Below are 21,373 nucleotides of genomic sequence, written 5' to 3' on the forward strand. Positions count from 1 at the left end.
CACCTTGGAGGGTACCTACCATGCTGCCCAACATCACACAACCAGTAATCAGAAAAGTTGAGTTTAAAGCTGTTTTTACCTCCATTAACTTGTCTCCCAGCTCCAAGCTCTGTCCAGGACTCTAAGATTCTGTCCTGTTCAAGAACACATCCATGTTTGGCTCACCTCTCTGGGGCACTAGCCCCCATCACCTGCCTTTTAAGCCACCTCTGGCTTCTCATTTACAGCAAAGAAAATAAAGGGTATTACGAGAAAAGATGTCTTAGATTTTAGCTATTTTGGTCTAATCCATTTATGTGAAGTCCACAGTGAGAAACCACCGGGTAGAAAGAAGAATAAGTTTTGTTCGAATTTACAGTCTCCAGATGGGCAAGAAACAGTGGTTAGACAAGGAGAGTTGGGCCACCCGTCTGGGGGATAAAGCAAAGGCCATCCAGAAAACCCTCGGTGCCCTTCTCCCTGCGCCTAGTCATGTTTCCGGCATTATCTCAGCCCAGGCTATTGGAAGAAGCAGCAGTAATTCTTCTTTCACAAGGTTCATCTCACTCTAGACCAACATACCATTTCTTACCAAGAAAGCATCACGGACTGAAAGCCTGGTGCAAACACCCAGGGCATCCTGGATGCACCTGTTCAGTCTCCCAAAGCTCAGCCTGAAGGCACAAGCTGCCCAGACGAGACCCTCCGCCCTGGGAAGCTGGTCTGATTGAGGCACTAACCCAGGGGTTTTCCAAGCTTCAGGTTGGTGGGCCCAGGGATCAGACCCGGTCTAAGACGTCCAGGGCTTTCCTGCGCCCACCAAACAGCAGACGAAGCTCCAGCCATGCAGGGCCTGCCAGGTCAAAGATAAATCCTGGTGAGTCAAGGAAAATGCTTTTCCAAGATAACACACAGACACTGTTAAGGCTACGGCCACGCTGGACTGGTTTCCAGATAAGGGAAAGCAGACACTGGGCGAGGACATGAATGACATAGCATTGGATGGGGATGATTTAGACACTGGTTCCTACGTTGAGAGGTCTCGCCACCTTGCTCACCGTTGCATGCCCAGCCTGGAGCCGGAGAAAGAGCAGCTAGGTAGTCAATAAATATCCAATGAATTGATGTCGTTGCATAACTCTGTCAGAAGGGACTGCTTTCTGCATTAAAGAAAGTCCACCCATCAAGCATGCCAGATCCCTTAGGAATATATTACCGATCCTGCACCAACAGGAACACACGCTCCATATGGCGTCATATTGTGTTCATGCTTACCAAGCAACTCTGAAGTTACACCCAAGATGCCCAACTGAAATCATCCCCTTCCTCTTTTAAGAGGGCCCAATAAGGCTGTTCAAATGAATGTATCCTCCTCCTAATGAATCATATATATGCACCAGACAAGCATGTTTAGGCAACAAAATGGGGAAAAATCTCAGCTGCTGATGACTCCAGCAAGTACCAACTGCTGGGCTCACTTCTATTTATCAGGAGATTCGACCCGTAAACAAGGAACAGCTTAAGGCACGTCTGAAACGCAGAACTGAGGAAAAGACTCTCTAGAATTAATGACAGTGACAAGCAACCTGAAGGCGGAATCACCTACCTTTTTACACTATTTGAAAATATTTCACAGAAAAAATTCGACAGGCCTCCTTTCTTCTGAAGCATCAGTGAAAGCTAGTCCAAACATTGGCTACAGCCTCTTTATATAAAATTTCTTTGAAGCCATATCACTAATAACCATAATTAGTAGGGTGCATAGAACATTAACTTGTTTTCTGTTCTGTTTAAACCAAATTAGATAAAAATTATTACCATGACCACAGCGCTGCTTTTCTGAATCCCTATAGAAAAAGAATTTGGTTTTGCTTTGACAGATAACAGTCATCACCAAGGAATTTCATTTTACTGAAGGAAGGCTTGAGTGGCTGAAATTTACTGCTTGCGCACATACACACACACCCCTGAGCCCATTTTCACACAAGACTGAGTGTTGTTTCTTGGTCTGGATTTGGAGTCGCTGGGAAAAGAGCACGAAGAGTTTTTACATTCAGGAAGGAATGCAAAGAATGCCTTCCTTCCTCTTAAATCTAATCTTATTACCTCCATTAGTGAATATTTAACAATAACATAAATACTAATAGCAGACTTGGCTGCGTTCTCAAAAGCAACAATACGGAAGACGAATTTGGTAGTTATGCTCAGGAAAACTTAAAGCCATGTCACACATATTATCTCATTTATCTTTAAAAAAACCCCGCAGACTCTGTAAAAGTGTACTTATCTGCGATAAGACATGTTTAATGGGAACCGATTTCCTTACCACTCCTTGTATCTCCTGTTTAAAAACAGAAGGGTCTGTTTTTAGCGCACCTCCCAACCAGAACCTCAACCCCTAACTCATGCAGCTGACTTCCTTTCATGAGTCTCAGAAACAAACGAAAAAAAGCAACCAACTCTTAGCAATTACAGAAACTAAAAACAAAAATGAAACACGGGCAGGAAACTAAATAAATTCACAGGGCCCAACAACCGCTACTGCCCAAACTGAAATTAAATAAACATACACACACCCTGTCCATGAAAACTCCACCACACAATTTATTAATGAACAGCAAAAGGAAACAGAAGCTGAACGTGGGGCAGGAGAAACTGTTTAATCTAATAGTCTGGAAATTACATCGGAAGGAACAGACGGTTTCACAGAAGTCAGTGCAGCCTAGAGGCACAGGCAGCAATTTTCTAGGAAAGAAAAATGTTCCCCTACCTACGGCCCATACTATTTTCAGCAAAGGAGGCGCCTATATTCAGCACAGGAGAAGCTCTGAGCCCGGCACACTGACAAAACCAGGACTGCATGGCAGCCATCCACAGCCACTTGGCCTCCAAACCTAAGCCAGAGGTCAAACAGCCCGATTTTAAACCCAGCAACAAATGGAAGGCAACGCTCCACTCCAGCGGGTTATTACCCCGCGTTCGCGATCGTGGCAAATGAGAACAGTGGTGATTCTAATAGGTTACGGGCAGCGTGATCTTAACGTGGTTTCTGACCCCCAGATCCTGAGGGCCCCGGGCAGCAGGGAGACCAACATTCTGGCACAGGACCGCCCTGTGACTGAGTCTCCCCGTCTATACACAGGACTGAAAGTCACCTCCAGAGCTGCGTTACTTGAGCCGAGGTCGACTAACCTGTCTGTACAGCAACTAATACAGCATCACCCTCAGTTGCTATTTTCATCCCCACCAGCTATGAGTCACCAAACCATATGCGTAAGTTCTCCCTGGAGCAGGGCTCAGTCAAAGGAAGGGCCATGGCAGCTGGGGTCTTTGAATGACAGATCAGAGCCTACGGAGCCTCAAAGCTGTACCCGAGAGGCCTGTGGTACAGCCAACACCGCTTAAGAGCAAAGGATTTGAAGAAGGAAAGTCTGAGTTCTGATTCTAGCCCCATCACATATTTGCTGTGTGACCGTGGGCATGTTGGGTAACCTCTCTGGGCCTCATTTCCTCATCTCGAAAATCAGGATCCCCTGAGGATTAACTTACACCAAGCATGGTGCGTGTCTCATTAGCTGTCATTACTGTCGTTACTGTTACCAATAATAATAATATCATCATCATCATCATACGAGGCGCCTGGCACACCTCGTCATCAGCAGGCATCCTCAGCAAACCAAGAGAGGGCACAGAAGCAGAAAGCCTTTCTGCCACTAAGATTAAGGGCTGCAGCAGGAGGACCCTCCCTCAGGGATGAGCTTAATGTTTGGGTGTAAAAAATCATCCCCCCAACTCAGACGGGGGACCCCTCCCTGCTTTATGCTGTACCATCAGGGCTGCCTTGGGCCTTCCTTCTATCCATCCACCTCCCCCCCTTCCTGGCTTCTGACATTTTGCTTCAAGGTTTGTTTGTTTGTTTTCCCTGCAGAAATGTGCCATCAACGTCAATGACTTTATGTTTGATTCTGCTGAAGAGCTGCAAATGTTATAGATGAACTTGTTATGTTCTAAAGCTGCAGTTACCATATTTAGTGCGGTAATAAATACCTCATTCCGGATGGCAAAACAAACACTTCAGGGCACTCGAGGCTCCACTAAAGGAACCCCATGGTGAAACCCACTTTAAACCAAGACTCCTCCTGTAATGCAAATAACTACCCATCCCCCAATCCACTTCCTTCCTTTCCAGAGCTTCCTACCAAGGGCTTCTCCCCGAAAAGGGGGACGCACACCTGCAGGCACCTGCAGCCAGGTGTCACTCCTCCCCAACGCCCTGGCCCTGATCCCTCACAGTCTCAAGCTCAGCCCATCAACACTCGTTCTAGGTTGTCAACTCTAAGTCATTTCTTTTTTTTTTTTATTGAGGTATAGTTGATTTACAATGTCATGTTAGTTTCAGGTATACAGCACAGTGATTCAGTTATATATATGTACATATATTCTTTTTCAGATTCTTTTCCCTTATTGGTTATTACAAAATATTGAGTATAGTTCCCTGTGCTATACAAGTATGTCCTTATTGGTTATTCATTTTATATATAATAGTGTGTATATGTTAATCCCAAATTACCAATTTATCCTTCCCCCACGCTCTTTCCCCTTTGGTAACCATAAGTTTGTTTTCTACATCTGTGAGTCCCTTTCTGTTTTGTAAATAAGTTAATTTGTGTCTTTTTTTAAGATTCCACATACAAGTGATATCATATGATATTTGTCTTTCTCTGTCTGACTTACTTCACCTTAGTATGATAATCTCTAGGTCCATCCATGTTGCTGCAAATGGCATTATCTCATTCTTTTTTATGGCTGAGTAATATTCCATTGTAGATATGTACCACATCTTCTTTATCCATTCCTCTGTCAATGGACATTTAGGGTGTTTCCATGTCTTGGCTATTGTGAATAGTGCTGCAATGAACACAGGGGTGCAAGTATCTTTTCGAATTATAGTTTTCTCTGGATATATGCCCAGGATCTAGGTCATTTCTATGGGACCTGGTCAGACAGGCAAGGGCAGCAAAGGAGTAGAAAAGGGGTGCAGGGAATAGAAGTGGTAGAGACCTAATCCAGGCAAAGCCTTCCAGAAAAGCGCCAAGGAGGAGGCTGTACCACGCGGCCACTGGGGCCCAAGAGCAGCCTACAGACCTGCTTCTAAGGTGCAGTGTTTCAAGCTAGACGTGATGAGCCGTGTAAATGAAAACAAAGGCCTATCCAGATGTTGGAGGTGTAACAGGCCCCTAATATGCCCAGCAGGGGCTGGTCAAACCACAGTATACCGACGGTCGCCCAGGTGGGCTACACCTCCCCCTTGGACGAGAGGGAAGGATACGGACACCCAGTAGTCACGGTCCCTGGGCCAAGAAGGGGCTGTCCGCAGACCCCAGACCACTGGGAGCACACCTGTTAGCCAGCACAAAACCGTTCCCTAAACCCACCTCTCACTCCTCTTCCTTCAGCTGAGCCCAGCATCCTCCCTGCAAACACTCATTTCCAACTACACAGCCTCTCACCCCCAAACCTATCCACCTCCTGCCCCCCTCCACAGTGGCTGGTAACCCGCAAGGGCTGGGCTCTCGGGGAAGAGAGCCTGGAGGAGGTGAAGCTTTTCTAGGACCTTGAAGAAGAGAGAGGACCCCAGTTAGCCTCGGGGCTCTGGGGGGGAGGGCAGCGCTCCACATAAGACGCGGTTCACACAGGGCAAGAGGGAGGGCCGTGTGGTCCCACATCAGGACCAGCGGGTAGGTTCCCAGGGTGACTGATCGGGGAAGAAGGAGCCAGTTTAGAAAGACTGGCTTTTCTGATGGACAACCATTTAAGGTTTTAGGGCACCCTGGGGAGGCAGGGTATCCACAGGGGACAGCTGGGATGCAGTTACAGCGGAGATGTGGAGTACTCAGCTCAGGAGAATGACTGTGGCTGCGGGTGGGAATCTATCGCCCACGGTCTAGCCCATTGGTTTTCAGTGTGGTCCCCTGTAGGAGCAACAGCAAACAGCAGCATCACCTGGGAACCTGCTAGAAGTGCAAAATCTTGAGCCCCACCTTAGACATCCAAATGACAAATTCCACAGGTAGGGGCTCAGCAATCCGGTGTAATGAGCCCACCAGGTGATTCTGGTGTTGCTACAGTTTGAGAACAACTGTTTGTACCTGGGCTTCCCAACTACACCATGTCACATGCTTCTCAGTGCTCTGGAGAAAGAAACCAGGCTGCAGGGAACTGGAAGTGACCTGCAGGAGATTCAAACAGCTCCAAGGGCTGAAGGGAAACAAAGTCTCAGTACATGTGACCCACCTGAGGGCAACCAGCTGGGGTACCCAGGCTTGTACTGACCACCTGGCCCTTCACAAATGCCCACGGGTGCACCACAGCTGCACAGGGCATCACCTATAAGTTTCAAAAAACCCTGAGGTCTGGCTCACTTTCCCAAGAGGGACTTCACTGGTCTGGGGTGCAGCCTGGCCATGGGAATCTTTTAAGCAAAAAGTTTGAGAATCATTGTGTCCAACTGGTAGTATTTTTGTTTTAGGAGTATGGGCTGTCCTTCTAAACATACTGCAAGCTACTTCAAGGAAATAAAATATGAGTGGTCATTATGTACGTGTATATTTATTGAATTTATTTTATACTTAAAAATCACACCAGTACCATTTCTCTCTGCCGTCTCCACTCAGATCAAAGAAATCTGCAGTCCCTCTGGTTCTGGAAGGTTCTCAGTGTGGTCCCCAGACCAGCAGTATCAGCATCACCTGGGAACTTGCTACAAATGCATTCCCAGGCCTTGCCCCAGACCTAATGAATCAGAAATTCTGGAGCTTAGGATTCTGGGTTTCAAAGAGCTCTTCAGGTGCTTGTGACCCACCATCAAGTTGGAGAACCACCGCTTTAAGGAAAGGATTAGTTCTAAGGGCCTACAGTCTTTCTCTGGAGGTTAACATTATTTTGGATGGTATTTCAGAATTTGCTTATCACCTCCCTTGACCATGAAATCAGACAGGCTAACAGTACCAGGATTTATAATGAGCCATTAGGCACCCAAGCTCTTAGCCCCAAAACACTTTAATCTGTTGGTTTTTAGACCTTAAATTGTGATCCATCTTTTTAGCGGAGTCTTTCTCCCAGTTGGGAAGAGAGATTAAAAGGACAACTTAAAGAGACAAAGATTATCAGCTGCTTCTGCAGTCGCGTTTAGGGATAAGGCTACCCAGACTGGAAGTGAAGTAAAACCTGGACCTTTAAATGATTCATTGCACAATACACATGTTTTGAATAATTAATGTCACCCTGTATTATTCTCATAACCACCCAAAATTTATATACAGGGCTTAAGGCTAAAATGCTCGCAGCCAAAATCCAAGTATGAGCCTGGTCAGCATAATGGCGAAGAAAAAAATCCCAAAGGTCCGCTCTCAAAGACCTCTTAGACAGCAAAACCACATAGACTGGAATTTTAAAAATGTGGCAGTGTGAACTGATGCTAGATATTTTAATGTGTGTCATGGGAATGTTTCACAAGCAAGAATTTAAGAGGACACACAGAAGACGAGCTTGAAGAAGACACGCGATGGATCATGAGGTACTTTTCAGTTTTTTCATGTTGAAGCCCTTCAATTTAGTTGAAACCCACCACAACTTGCAGGCGATTCAGGAATCAAGACAGCCTAAAGTGAACGCTCTACTGTTCAGTTCGATGATGGAGTTTGCTACACACACCCAGCAGCTTGGTGGCCTAGGGCAAGTCACTTGTGTGACCTCTCCGAACTCAAGATCTCCATTATCCTTCCATACCACCCACCTCATCAGACTGTCCTTAGTTTGTTTAAAATTGATTAACACAACACGAGGTGCTTAATAAATAGCAGCTGTAATGATCACATGTAAAATAATGACGCTCCCAACCCTCATCTGCTGCCGCTGGAAATGTAAAATGGCACAACCACTTTGGAAAACAGCTGGGCAGTTTCTTATAACGGTAAACATACACTTACCCAACAACCCAGAAATTCCACTCCTGCGTATTTACCCAATAGAAATGAAAACATATGTCCACACAAGACTTGTTTACAAATGTTCATAGCACCTTTTCTGATAATAGCCCCAAACTGGAAACAGCCCAAGTGTTCAACAGGAAAATGATTGAAAAATTGTGGCACATCCAGACAGTGGAATATTACTCAGAAACACAAAGGAATGAGCTCTTGATCTATACAATGGCATGGATGAATCCCAAAAGCATTATGCTGAGTTAAAGAAGTCAGACACAGGGCTTGCCTGGTGGCGCAGTGGTTGAGAGTCCGCCTGCCGATGCAGGGGACACGGGTTCGTGCCCCGGTCCGGGAAGATCCCACGTGCCGCGGAGCGGCTGGGCCCGTGAGCCATGGCCGTTGAGCCTGCGCGTCCGGAGCCTGTGCTCCGCAACGGGAGAGGCCACAGCAGTCAGAGGCCCGCGTACCGCAAAAAAAAAGAAGTCAGACACAAAAGCATATACCCTGTATGACTACATTGCTATGTTACTCGAGAAGAAGCAGGATGAACCTAGAGTGACAGAAGGCAAATCAGCAGTTGTCTGGGGCGGGTGTTGGGGGCAGGGAATCTTCTAGGGTGATGGAAAAGTTCCACATCTTGAATGTGGTGGTGATTACACGGGTGTTTACATTTACCAAAACTCATCAAGCCATACACTTCATATGGGTGTATTTTATGGTACATAAGTTATACCCCAATAAAGTTATTTTTTATACTGCTATGCCATTCGGGAGGCCTGAGCTCTCCTTCACGTGCAGAAGAAAAATGCTGTGTGAAGGCAGTACAAGCACTGGATTCTGGTCCCACTTACTACCTACTACATATCAAGGAAATTTCCTCATCTGAAAAAAGAAAGAGAAAAAAATTGCTTTTGCTTTGGCTCTCAGGGCCACCTGGATGATCGAGTGAGATCATTATTTGAAAATGCTTTTTGGACTTCCCTGGTGGCGCAGGGGTTAAGAATCCGCCTGCCAATGCAGGGGACATGGGTTTGAGCCCTGGCCCAGGAAGATCCCACATTCCGCGGAGCAACTAAGCCCGTGCGCCACAACTACTGAGCCTGCTCTCTACAGCACGCGAGCCACAACTACTGAGCTTGCGCGCCACAACTACTGAAGCCCACGCACCTAGAGCCCGTGCTCTGCAGCAAGAGAAGCCACTGCAATGAGAAGCCCGTGCACCGCAACGAAGAGTAGCCCCAGCTTGCCACAACTAGAGAAAGCCCGCGAGCAGCACTGAAGACCCAACACAGCCAAAATAAATAAATAAATAAATTTATTTTTTTAAAAAAGAAACTGCTTTAAAACAGAATCAGAGCATCCAGCCGTGTGGCCCCCATGCCAGCCATCCAGGTGCCGAGTGAACTACCTCCTCCTCTACTCCCCACTCCCTCACCTGCCAGTCAGTCTCTGGGATCACCTCCTGATCTCTCTTGACTCCCCCCCACCCCCCGCTCACTTCCCTCGTCCCTACTGCCACCCCTTCAGCTGAGGCCACCTTCACCCCTTGCCTGATGATTGCAATGGTTTCCAAATGCTCTCCTCTCCCCCAGTTTTATCCCTGCCATCCTTTTTCACTCTAAACCCAGAGCGAGCTTTCCAGAACATAAATTTGATCACGTCACCTACCCTCGCCCCACCTTAAAATCCTTCAGGGCTCTTGAGAGAGCCTAGTCTCCTCAGTCCAAGGCCTAAGACCTTTAGTCACCTGGCCCCTGAAAAGCCACACTCCAACCGACCTGAACCACCTACAGCTTCCCGTACATGCAATGCTGTCTCCACGTTCTGGCCCCTCCCATAGGTTGTCCCCTTTGCCTGAAAAGATCACCTGCTCCCAGCTTCATTCTCCTGCCTGGCTAACTCCAAATCCACCTGCGGATCTCAAACCTTCCTTGACATACACATCTTCCAACAAGGGAACCTTCCACCACAGCCCCTCTATCACCAGCACTCTAGCCTCAAGTACTACAGTCACTTGGTTCTTCATCTGTAAGATGCCGAAGCCATGTAGACCAGTGGGCTAGACCAGTGCTATGGACTGAATTGTCCCTTCAATATTCAACTGCTGAAGCCCCAACCCACAATGTGACTGTATTTAGAGTAAGGAAGCAACTACGGTTAAATGATGTCATAAGGGTGCAGCTCTACTCCAATAAGACTAATGTCCTTATAAGAAATGAGACATGAGAAGGGACTCTCTCTGTCTCTCTCAGACGTGAAGACACAGCAAGAAGGCGGCTGTCTGCAAGCCAGGAAGAGAGCTCTCACCAGAACCCAACCCTGCTGGCCCCCTGATCTTGGACTTTCAGCCTCCAGATCCATGAGAAAATAAAAATCTGTGGTTTAAGCCCACCAGTCTGGAGCATTTTGTTACAGCAGCCCAGCTGACTAAGACAAGGGAGCACCTCCTGTCTGGTTCACTCTTATGTGCTCAGGACACAACATCTGCCTCTGGTCAACATTCAATAAATATCTGTGAAATCAATGAGCTGTCATCCTACAGTCCGTGATGAACCCAAGGGCAAACTTTCATAATAACATGGTACATTAATGTGCATTAGGGATACAGAGTCAGACCTGCCACAGAGTTATCCTCCCTTGAAAACCAACTAGAACAGCACTGCCCCACAGACCCTTCTGCAATGGTGGGCGTGTCCTCCATCTGCGATGTCCAGTATGGTAGCCACCAGCCACATGTGCGTGCTGAGCGCTTGAAGTGTGGCCAGGGTGACAGAGGCACTGAATTTTTCATTTTATTCAGTGGTAATCAATTATTATATTTCAGTAACCATGTGGCTGGTGAATTCTGTACTAGACAGTGCAGGGCTAGACAGTTCAAGCAAGGATCACGCCCTGGGCACTAACTTCATCCTACAGGTCTCTGACTGCCAACTGTCCCCACACCAAGCATGTTATAAACACAGTGGATTCTCACAGAGCTGACACAGGTAGCTTCTGAGTGGCCTGGCACAGAGAAGCTGGCAAAACACACAGAAGAGGGATAATGAAGCACCGTTTTGCAGAAATTGTGATGCTTTTGGGCCTCCGTCTGCGATGAAACCCATCAAAGGGCAGGTTCATCCCTCGGCGACCAGAGTTAATTGAAAATTTAAGATCCAATCGAATCACCCAGAATGGAGATTTTTGCCAGCTTACATGCTTCACTTGTGAGTCTCCCGCTGCTTTTTGCCTCCGCCAGCCCTACAAGCGAGGCTGCGTGTCCCAGTATCATCCACAAAAGCACCGAGCTCTAAGCAAGGGACAGATAGAACAATGTTGGCTCCGACCTCGATTGTTTTAAAGGGCACGTGGTCCCCTTCCTGCCTAGGCCAGCAGGTGGAAGTGGACAACACCCTTTCCCCAACCTGAAATTCATTAACGTGTCAGATGACCACCTTCGCTATGAAAAATAAGCATGTCAAGTGCTCCTCAAAAATCCCCTATGGCCAAAACCCTATAGAAGAGTACTCCTATGCGTCTCTACACTAGAACACAAGTTTTCTAGCAAGAATGTTCTGACTGGTGTCAATGCCTATTTCTCTGGCACCTTGCGGTTTACAAGGCACAAGAGCTCAGATGCCCAAGAGATCCATATGCAAATTCCACCCTAATCACTTCCTAGCACTGCATCTTTAGAAAGGTTACTTAACCTCTCTGAGGGTCCATTTCCTCTTCTGCAAAAAAGGAACGAGTGTCCCCATACACCTCACTGGGTTACTGTGGCGATAAGATGACATAAGAAACCACAAAAAGACGAATGGTCATAGCAACTTGATTTGTAATCGCCCCAAACTGGAAATGACCCCAAAGTCCATCAGCAGGTGAATGGAAAAACACACTGTGGTAAATCCATTCAATAGAATATTACTCAGCGACGAAATAGGAATGAGCCACTGACGCACCAAACAACATACATGAATCTCAAAATAAGTAAGCTGAGTGGAAGAAGTCAGACCAAATGACTACACACCATGACTCCATTTATAGAAAATTCTAGAAAATAAAATCAGTGATAGAAGGCAGATTACTGGCTGTCTGGGGACAGAGGGTTGGAAAAAAGGAGGGACTCCAAAGGAGCATGAGGACACTTTGGGGGCAGTGGAAACGTTCTACATCTTGATGAGGTGACGGCTTCATGGGTTTGAACATTTTAAAGATGTGCAGTGTGGTACGCTTAAATAATACTTTGGCAAAGTTGAAAAGTTTAAAAAAATGAGATCAGGGATCTAATGCCCCATCACGGGACCTGGCACACAGTAGGCTCTTAACAAATGTTGGCTCCACTCTAGAGCAATAATGAATGATCCCATTAGAACTTCTGGAAAAGAAACTTGACAGGCTGCCAGAGAACCGCATCAGCAGGTGTAACAGTGACTTTGAAGGTGTACTAGAACCCAACTATTTAGGACACGCTGTTCTCGGCCAGAAAGCATAAACAAGAAAGATGAACAGAAAGATGGGAAAGGCTTGGTCTCTGCCCTCAAGGAAACACAAATGAGTTTAATATATCATGGAATAAAAGTGTCAGAAAGGGCTTCCCTGGTGGCGCAGTGGTTGAGAGTCCGCCTGCCGATGCAGGGGACATGGGTTCATGCCCCGGTCCGGGAAGATCCCACATGCCGCGGAGCGGCTGGGCCCGTGAGCCATGGCCGCTGAGCCTGTGCGTCCAGAGCCTGTGCTCCGAAACGGGAGAGGCCACAACAGTGAGAGGCCCGCGTACCGCAAAAACAAAACAAAACATAAAACAATAAAAGGGGACCCTAAATAAATTACAGCACCCTGAGTAATTCAAGCATATAGGGGCCATTAAATCATATTTTCAGAACATATGGAACCACGAGGTGTGTGCCTCATGGTACAATGTTAAGATGCAAAAAAGCAGGATACAAAAATATACATTGAGGATTCATTCAACAAACATTATTGATTATCTATTATGTGCCAGGCACTGTTCTTTTTTTTTCTCTTTTTTAAAGCACCGACAATACAGCAAAGGATAAAATAAGCACAATCCTGCTCTCATGAGAAGGGATTCCACCTTCTGAAGGAAGGCAAACAACAAACAAGGAAATGAATAACAACAAGCGAAATATAAAGCATGTTGACAGCAGCATACGCTATGAGGAGAATCAAGAGGGGAAAGGGATGGGGTGTCAGGGGAGGTGAAATTTTAAATAGGCAGTCAGAGAGGTTTCCCAGAGAAGGGGGTTAAGGGTTTGAACCCAGGGTATATCTGAGAAAACTTCCAGGCAGAGGGAACAGGCAGTGCAAAGGCCCTGAGGAGGCCTGGGAGATTTGAGAAACAGCAAGGCCGCAGTGACAGAACACGCAGGACAGTGGGAGACTGAGGCAGAGGGAAGCTGGTGTCTCAGGGTCTGGGAGTCATGGCAGGGTTTTGAGCAGAGGAGTGATGTGATCTGGGGGTGGTGGGAACAAGGGGAGAGAAGCAGGGAGACCAGCTAGAATTTTTCCAGTGTTTTCCTAACTTTTTTTTAAGTCTTTATTGAATTTGTTACAATATTGCTTTTTTTTTTATTTTTTATGTTTTGGTTTTTTGGCTGTGAGGCATGTGGGATCTTAGCTCCCTGACCAGGGATGGAACCCTCACCCCCGGCATTGGAGGGTGAAGTCCTAACCCCTGGACCACCAGGGAAGCCCCTCCTAACTTTTTATGATGAACATATATCCACTTTATAATTGGAAAACAAAAGGTAATTCAATCCAAACAAGCCATGTAGGTGCTGTGACTGGAGCACAAGGAAGCAGAGAAACAAACAAGGTCAGGGAAATAGCTCAGGGAATGAGCGATGAATCAGTGGGGGGCAGGGGGCGGGACATATTCCTGGAAATTATTACTAAGAAAAGCAAAAGGCACAAATCACTCCTCTTAGTAATAAAAGAAATGTAACCACAATGCACAAAAATATGAAAAAGAGAAAAAGAATTCCCCCACCATCTCAGCACCCTAACAATCAATATCGACCATCTTGTTATATACTTCCTTCGGATCTTTTCTCCTACACATGCTCTGGTTTTCTCCTTGACCATCCTACGAGGCCCAGCACACTGAAAGCGCTCAAATACTCATTGAGCAAATACTGGATGACGAAATACTCCAAATGCTTCTAGGTTCAGATTTGTCCATGTTACATCAGCTACCTCATTAGCATTTCTGGAAGTAGTTTTAAGAGGCCTGGGTGACAGAATGGAAATTGTGGGTGAGGGGGAGACATGGTCACAATGACTAAGGTGTCAAGTCTGGCCGTTTAGGACAACGGTGATATTATATTCATCAACGGCGCCAGCAGGAAGCAGCCTGCTGAGGAAGAGGCCGGGTTCAGTTTGGGGGACGTGAGGGGTGCCCAGGCCCACCCCTGCAGAGACACCCAGCTGCCCATCCCTCTCGGGGCTCAGAAAGCATCTGGAGCTTCAGCACGAAGGTGGTCGGGCAGAAGCGGTGGAGGAGGGAGCTGGGGTAGTGATGCCAGCAACCCAACTGGAGCTGGACGTGCTAAGAGCTTCAGAACACGTGTCGCCTCTCCTGATTCTCAGTGCTGCCCTGCAAGCTGGTCTGTGTGTGCCCACTTCACAGATGAGGACACTGCAGGCCCGGCTGCTCCACGGCAGAGCCAGGGCTCAAACCCACGACTCGGAGGGCTTTTCCCATGAATTCTCTTCTCTTACTAGAAGATTAACATATTCACAGAAGCCCAGGGAGAAAGTTAGTCTTAAGATGTCTCTGTTAGGAAGCTCCTGGGTTGGGCTTACGGCTTCCAGGGGTCTCCCACAAGGAAGAATGTTCTCTTCCTCTTCCGAAAACATAGTTTACATGTTTCCGACTTACAGTTATAGCCTGCTGAGTTTTTCCATGTGTAGGAGTCTTGGAAACCAGGACGGGCCGCGTGCTTTTCCCACAGCACCACCTCAACTCTCTGTATACAGTCGGTGCTCAGCAAATGCTCGGGATGAAAACACTGACCCTCACTCGCCAGTCACCCGGGGGCCACTGGGACACCGGGGTGAGGCAGGGCCAAGCCCGCTGGACGAGCAGTCTCGAAAGAGGCCAGCGGACAAGGGGCAGGGAGACCTGGGTGGATGGGCAGACGACCACGCGGACAGATGGCGACTGTCTTCTTCCGCGCGTCTTGTCGTGAAACAGTCTGTAAACAAGCGGGCCCAGGGCCAAAAGCAGCCCACCCAAATGTACTCTTTGGCTCGCACCTGGTTTAATTTGTTACAATTTAAATTAGTTGCTAGCTTTCAAAACAATGAAAGATTTCACCTAAAAATCTGGATTTCTGAGCGCAGGCCCTTCTCAACAGGCCCACCCTTTGCAGTTCACCTCCCAACGCCCCCCCCCCCGCCTCCAGCCCCCCACCCCCCAGCGTGTCCTGGGCAGCCCCTCCAGCGCTGATTGGGCCGAAGCCCTGTCAAACCCCCCACCCCTGGCTTGGGCTGAACCCCGTCCTCACCGGCGGTCAGGGTGGTGAACTCCAGGAAGCGGTACTCATAGGACACGTCTATCTTGGTTTCCACCTGGGGCCTCTTCAACGTCGAATAGATATTCCCAGGCCGTTTGTCATCAGGTTTCTCTAACTTGTTCAATCCGCAACCCATTTCAGCAGCTGCCAGCAAAAGGAGAAAAACGGGGGAATGATTTTCTTCTTCCTGTGATGTTGTTTTTACACACCGCAGTATAAATGACCCCATTATTTCCCTGAAGAACCCGTAAAGGACTTGAGCCTGGCTGAAATCTAGAGCACAGTTCAACCCGTGACCTGAACACTGGAGGCTCTACGCTCAGGCTGCTTTCTCTCGCTCATAAGATACCATTACCAGCCAGCCTGTGATTCTGAAACGACACCAAAAACATACTGTTTTACAGAACGAAAAGACAACCCTCAGAATGGGAGAAAATATTTGCAAACGAAGCAACTGACAAAGGATTAATCTCCAAAATATACAAGCAGCTCATGCAGCTCAATATCAAAACAAACAAACAACCCAATCCAAAAATGGGCAGAAGACCTAAACAGACATTTCTCCAAAGAAGATATACAGACTGCCAACAAACACATGAAAGAATGCTCAACATCATTAATCATTAGAGAAATGCAAATCAAAACTACAATGAGATAGCATCTCACACCAGTCAGAATGGCCATCATCAAAAAATCTAGAAACAATAAATGCTGGAGAGGGTGTGGAGAAAAGGGAACCCTCTTGCACTGTTGGTGGGAATGTGAATTGATGGAGAACAGCATGGAGGTTCCTTAAAAAACTAAAAATAGAACTACCATGTGACCCAACAATCCCACTACTGGGCATATACCCTGAGAAAACCATAATTCAAAAAGAGTCATGTACCACAATGTTCACTGCAGCACTATTTACAATAACCAGGACATGGAAGCAACCTAAGTGTCCACTGACAGATGAATGGATAAAGAAGATGTGGCACATATATACAATGGAATACTACTCAGCCATAAAAAGAAACAAAATTGAGTTATTTGTAGTGAGGTGGATGGACCTAGAGACTGTCATACAGAGTGACGTAAGTCAGAAAGAGAAAAATAAATACCGTATGCTAACACATATATATGGAATCAAAAAAAAAAGGTTCTGAAGAGCCTAGAGGTAGGACAGGAATAAAGACGCAGACGTAGAGAATGAACTTAAGGACACGTGGAGGGGGAAGGGTAAGCTGGGACGAAGTGAGAGAGTGGCATGGACATATATACACTACCAAATGTAAAATAGCTAGCTAGTGGGAAGCAGCCGCATAGCACAGGGAGATCAGCTCGGTGCTTTGTGAGCACCTAGAGGGGTGGGATAGGGAGGGTGGGAGGAAGGGAGATGCAAGAGGGAGGAGATATGGGGATATATGTATACGTATAGCTGATTCACTTTGTTATAAAGCAGAAACTAACACACCATTGTAAAGCAATTATACTCCAATAAGGATGTTTAAAAAAAAAATACTGTTTTATATCATTTTTCTCCCCATCTGAGGAAAATAACACCTCAGAGTGTCTCAGTTCCCCTATACTCTGTATACATGATTAAAAAATGGGATGTGAAAAGCAATACAAGTGCATCATGGTGTCAGCCCATCTGAAAAAAAAAAAAAGAGAGATGTCGCTCCTCCGTGGTTTCTAAGAGGGGATAATAAGTTGTTACGATTTCCAAAGTCCTTTCTACCCTCAACAGTAATTATTTAGACAGGATTTTACATTCAAAAAACACCTCTCAAAGTAGACGGTGGTACTTTTACAGGCCTCGTCTAAAAAGTCCCTGTTTATTCCGTTTTAGACCAAACCACAGGAACAGAGCGGTTCTTCCAGACTCAGAGTCATTTGAGACCAAAATGAAAACTGGCTGAACACTAAGAGCAGGGCCGCAGAAATTGGAAGCAGAATCCACGTGTATCGGAGCAAAGATCCGTGGCTGCGGTTTGGAAAGAAAACGGAGAAATGTTAATACGATGTGCATACGAGGGTGGGCTGAGCTTCCAGGGGATTAAAAACAATGAATGTTCTCTGTTTATTTAGGCAGAATGACATTCATGAAATGACTTTTTATCCACTCCCCAGACTACAGCGGGAGATAGTTTCCCTTTTGTGACTGAGCCTGGCTAAGTTCCCTCCTCTCTGGGGCACCGGTGCTGCCATCAGAACATAGTTCACAAATATATTAACTGGTCAAGAATATCACAAACAGAAACGTGGTGGCCACTTCCTTTTTGAGATAAGAATTTCCGTTGGTTCAATCCATTCACAAGGTACCCAGCTTCCTACGGCAACTTGGCCAGCTCCAAAACAACAAGATGAACCGCACAAAAGCAACGAGGCCGGGGAGGGAGGGAACAGGCTGATGAAGCGACAACCAGGCTATATTGGCAGTAATTAAAAAAAGTCTGGAAGGATGGATGAGAACAGGAAGGCTTACTTATGCCTTAATAAGAGAACATTAGTGTCCAAAGGGCCAGAGCAGACATGATTTATGTGCAATCTGCATGAACTGATTACTTGTAAAATACTCTGCAGTTCTGCAGATATAATAGCTGATATGCACAGAGGCTGCATATTTAACTGCTAGAAAGCAAACCGCCTGGCATCCGCTGGGGCAAAGCAGAAGCAGACAGGGAGGCCCCTAAGTACTGGGGAACAGGTAACCTAGTGAGATAAATACTATCACTGCCAGAACAGAACTGGAAATAACCCAAAGGCTTACCAGTCACTCACTCGTCTTCCTCCCTACAAAGGACCGAGCATTTGGGGACCTCCAAGAAAAAAAACCCTTCCTCAAAAATCTTCCCATTCTTGCTATCCTATTAGGTAAATTCGAGCATTAGAGAGTCATTCCTTTGAGAACACCCTACCTCAGCATTGCCTTTGAAACCACAAATATCTCCCTGGGACGGGCAACAAGCCAAGCTCCTGGTAGCCACTAACACTTTAGTATGATTTAATTTCTTCTCTCAAGGACAGGATCCTGCACAGCATAAAAAAAGGAGGAGAGGATTATCAAGACGAGTAAGATAGTCTCAGACAAATTTGGGGTTGCAGGGAGGCATGTCAGGAAGTATTAGAAAAACTCCCAATTCATAACTTTGAATTTAAGGTTTTAATCAGACTATCCCAAACCTGAGTTCCAAGTTCACTCCAAAGGGCACTGTGCTTGTCTCACAGGACACAATGAGATCCTGGGAAATCATCTATGTGATCAGACACTGTACCAGCCAGGTGCAAAACTGTAATACCAGTGAATCCTTGAGGTCTCAAATTTTAGGGCATACAACCCTGGTTAAGCAACTGCTTCTAAAGCACAGTTCTCTCTGGGAAGGGAATCATGGTGAAGCCGTTGCCAGTCACCAAAAGCTTAGTGTGAATTTGTTCCTCTTACTCGTTCGTGTTAGGGCCCTACCTTGCTTGCTACTGGCACATTTGCTTTCCTCCTAGTTCCTTCCTGCATTCTTCCACCAACCCCACCCCTGTCAAAATAGGAAAGACTTTTACATCACTCCAAAAATGTCTGTTACAGTCCCTACTATGCTCAAACAAGTCACAAAATCTAGCTTACGAAAAGAAGGAAAACTGGGGCTTCCCTGGTGGCGCAGTGGTTGAGAGTCCGCCTGCCGATGCAGGGGACACGGGTTCGTGTCCCGGTCCGGGAAGATCCCACATGCCACGGAGCGGCTGGGCCCGTGAGCCATGGCCGCTGAGCCTGCGCGTCCGCAACGGGAGAGGCCACAACAGTGAGAGACCCGCGTACCGCAAAAAAAAAAAAAAAAAAAAGAAGGAAAACTAAGATATAATAGTGCATTACATCTACATTTTGTAAACTTCCCTGTTTCCAGTGCAATGTTCCCAAACCCTGGTTGTATTAGAATCCCACAAGAAGCTGGGGCAGAGGCTGCATATGGGCCTTGGAGGGCAGTGAGAGGTGGAGGAGGAGGAAGGAGTGAAGGGCACAGCCTCACCGGATGCCAGCAGATGGGGCTGGCGTAGCTGTACGTGCCCCGCACAGACATTCAGGGAGGGTCTCGGGGGTCAAGGTAGGGCAGAAGGTAAACGGTAAGTGTGATGGTTTTTTAATGTGGCCCCCAAATCCTTTGACACTCCTGCCATCGAGAGGCGGGGCCTATGTCACCTCCCCTGAATCCGGGCTCCGTGACTGCTTTGCTATAGAAAGCGTCAGATGATGCAGTGCCAGCTTCTGGACCTGAGCCTTAAGAAACTGGGAGCATCCACTGCCTGACTCTCGGGACACCTGCTCTTGGAACCCAGCCACCATGCCATGAGGGAGCTCAAGCAGCCCCGAAGAGAGGCCCTCCCTGAGCAAAACACACCGCTGTTGCTGCTTTAGGCCTCTAAGTTTTGGCGTGATTCATCATACGACAGGTAACCTCTACATCAAGTTTGCTCCAAATGACCACAGCCAGCTGCCTCCTCGGCCAAGCCTGCAGTCAGGGACCTGCTTCAGCCACTCATGCTGGAAGGACATCTGGGGAGTTTCCAGTTTGGGGCGATTCTAAAAAAAGTGGCTGTAAACATTCACGTAGAAGTTCTGACGTGGACCTAAGTTTTCATTTCTCTAGGGCAATACCTCGGGGCGGGATCGCTGGGTTACACGGTAAGTACAGGATCCTGTTAATGAATAACACACTCAGGGTGGCCAGATGCTGACCCGCAAGAGGCACCGTGGAAGGTGAGACCCGCTGAGATTCCGCGGATTTAGCTCGGCCACCCCTGCTCACCCTGGGGCATCAGCTCACTGGGAGGGAATCATGACCAGCAGTGCTATTCATGGCTATTTCTCCTTTCGTTATTGTCTGTTTTTGTAAAGGACACTTGCTAAAAATCACCTGTGTGTGATGACATTTTTCCAGTACTTTCGTATGGTCCATCCAACCCCCATAGCTCTGCCCTTCCAAATTCCTATAGTCACTTCACATTGACACCTATGGAAACCAGGTTACTTGTTTTATGTGTGAGGTGATGGTTGGATCAGCTCTGATTATTCGACAGTCACACAGGAGGGTTTTTTCTTCTTTTTACGTCTTTATCTTCCCAAAAGACATCCCTGCACCCACGTGCATGGGTCTCTCTATAATCAAGGCACCAAGAAAAACCATCCAAGGGGTCTTCACAGGTCTTTCCCCGCTCCTATGGTGAGACAGTGGGAAAAGAGCCAAAGTATCCTTACAGCTCTTCAGCAGAAACTGGCTAAACATTAGTAGGACTGGAGACAGACTAGGGAAGAAAATAAGGTCATCACTGGGGGTCTCTGAGACCCACTACAAGGAGAGGTCATTTGCAAATGACCCAGAAGCAAAGATCCCTCAACTGGTGACACTCTGGAAAAATCAATTCTTTCTGAATCAAGCCTAGAAGGAGGTGTGTCTTTGGTATATGTGGGCCCAGTTTCATGCAGGAACTGTCAGCTCCATGAGGGAGAGAATTCATGTTCCGAGTTCGTGCATTCATTCATCTAATGAACATTTATTATGGCCTCTTTTGAGTCACACCCTCAATTAGGAAATACAAAAATGGAAAGACCAGGTCCTACCCTCTAGGAGATCACAGGTGAAGGAGAAGAAAGACAATGAAGAAATACACGTGGTACGGTGAGGCTGGTTGTTCTAGAAGTCTGGGCGGGGTGCAGGGCATTTGGAGAAAACCGCTGTGATATAAAACAGAGGGCACACCCCCATAGACTGGGTTCCAGAAAGAGCTGATCAGCCATGGGGCACGATGTTCTGTGTCATTTTAAATGTTGAAATGTTTGAATTTTTATTTTAAAGTAGTTCTAATCTGGTTTTGAAATACTTCCCCAGATGCACGTAAAACACTGGAAAACCACTT

The 21,373-nt window shown here is 46.9% G+C and overlaps 1 protein-coding gene across 1 annotated transcript in view; it reads right to left on the reverse strand.

Annotated features, from left to right (window-relative positions):
- The window catches only part of RFTN1 (raftlin, lipid raft linker 1), a 203,783-nt gene that overhangs the window by 171,820 nt on the left and 10,590 nt on the right, over nt 1-21,373 (reverse strand). The window contains exon 2 of the mRNA XM_030876368.3: nt 15,476-15,628. Coding sequence (XP_030732228.2) covers nt 15,476-15,620 — 145 coding nt within the window. The 5' untranslated portion in view covers nt 15,621-15,628. The remainder of the gene's footprint in view (nt 1-15,475; nt 15,629-21,373) is intronic.

The sequence above is a fragment of the Globicephala melas genome, chromosome 4 (assembly GCF_963455315.2).
Source record: "Globicephala melas chromosome 4, mGloMel1.2, whole genome shotgun sequence".
In the NCBI taxonomy this organism is placed as follows: Eukaryota; Metazoa; Chordata; class Mammalia; order Artiodactyla; family Delphinidae; genus Globicephala; species Globicephala melas.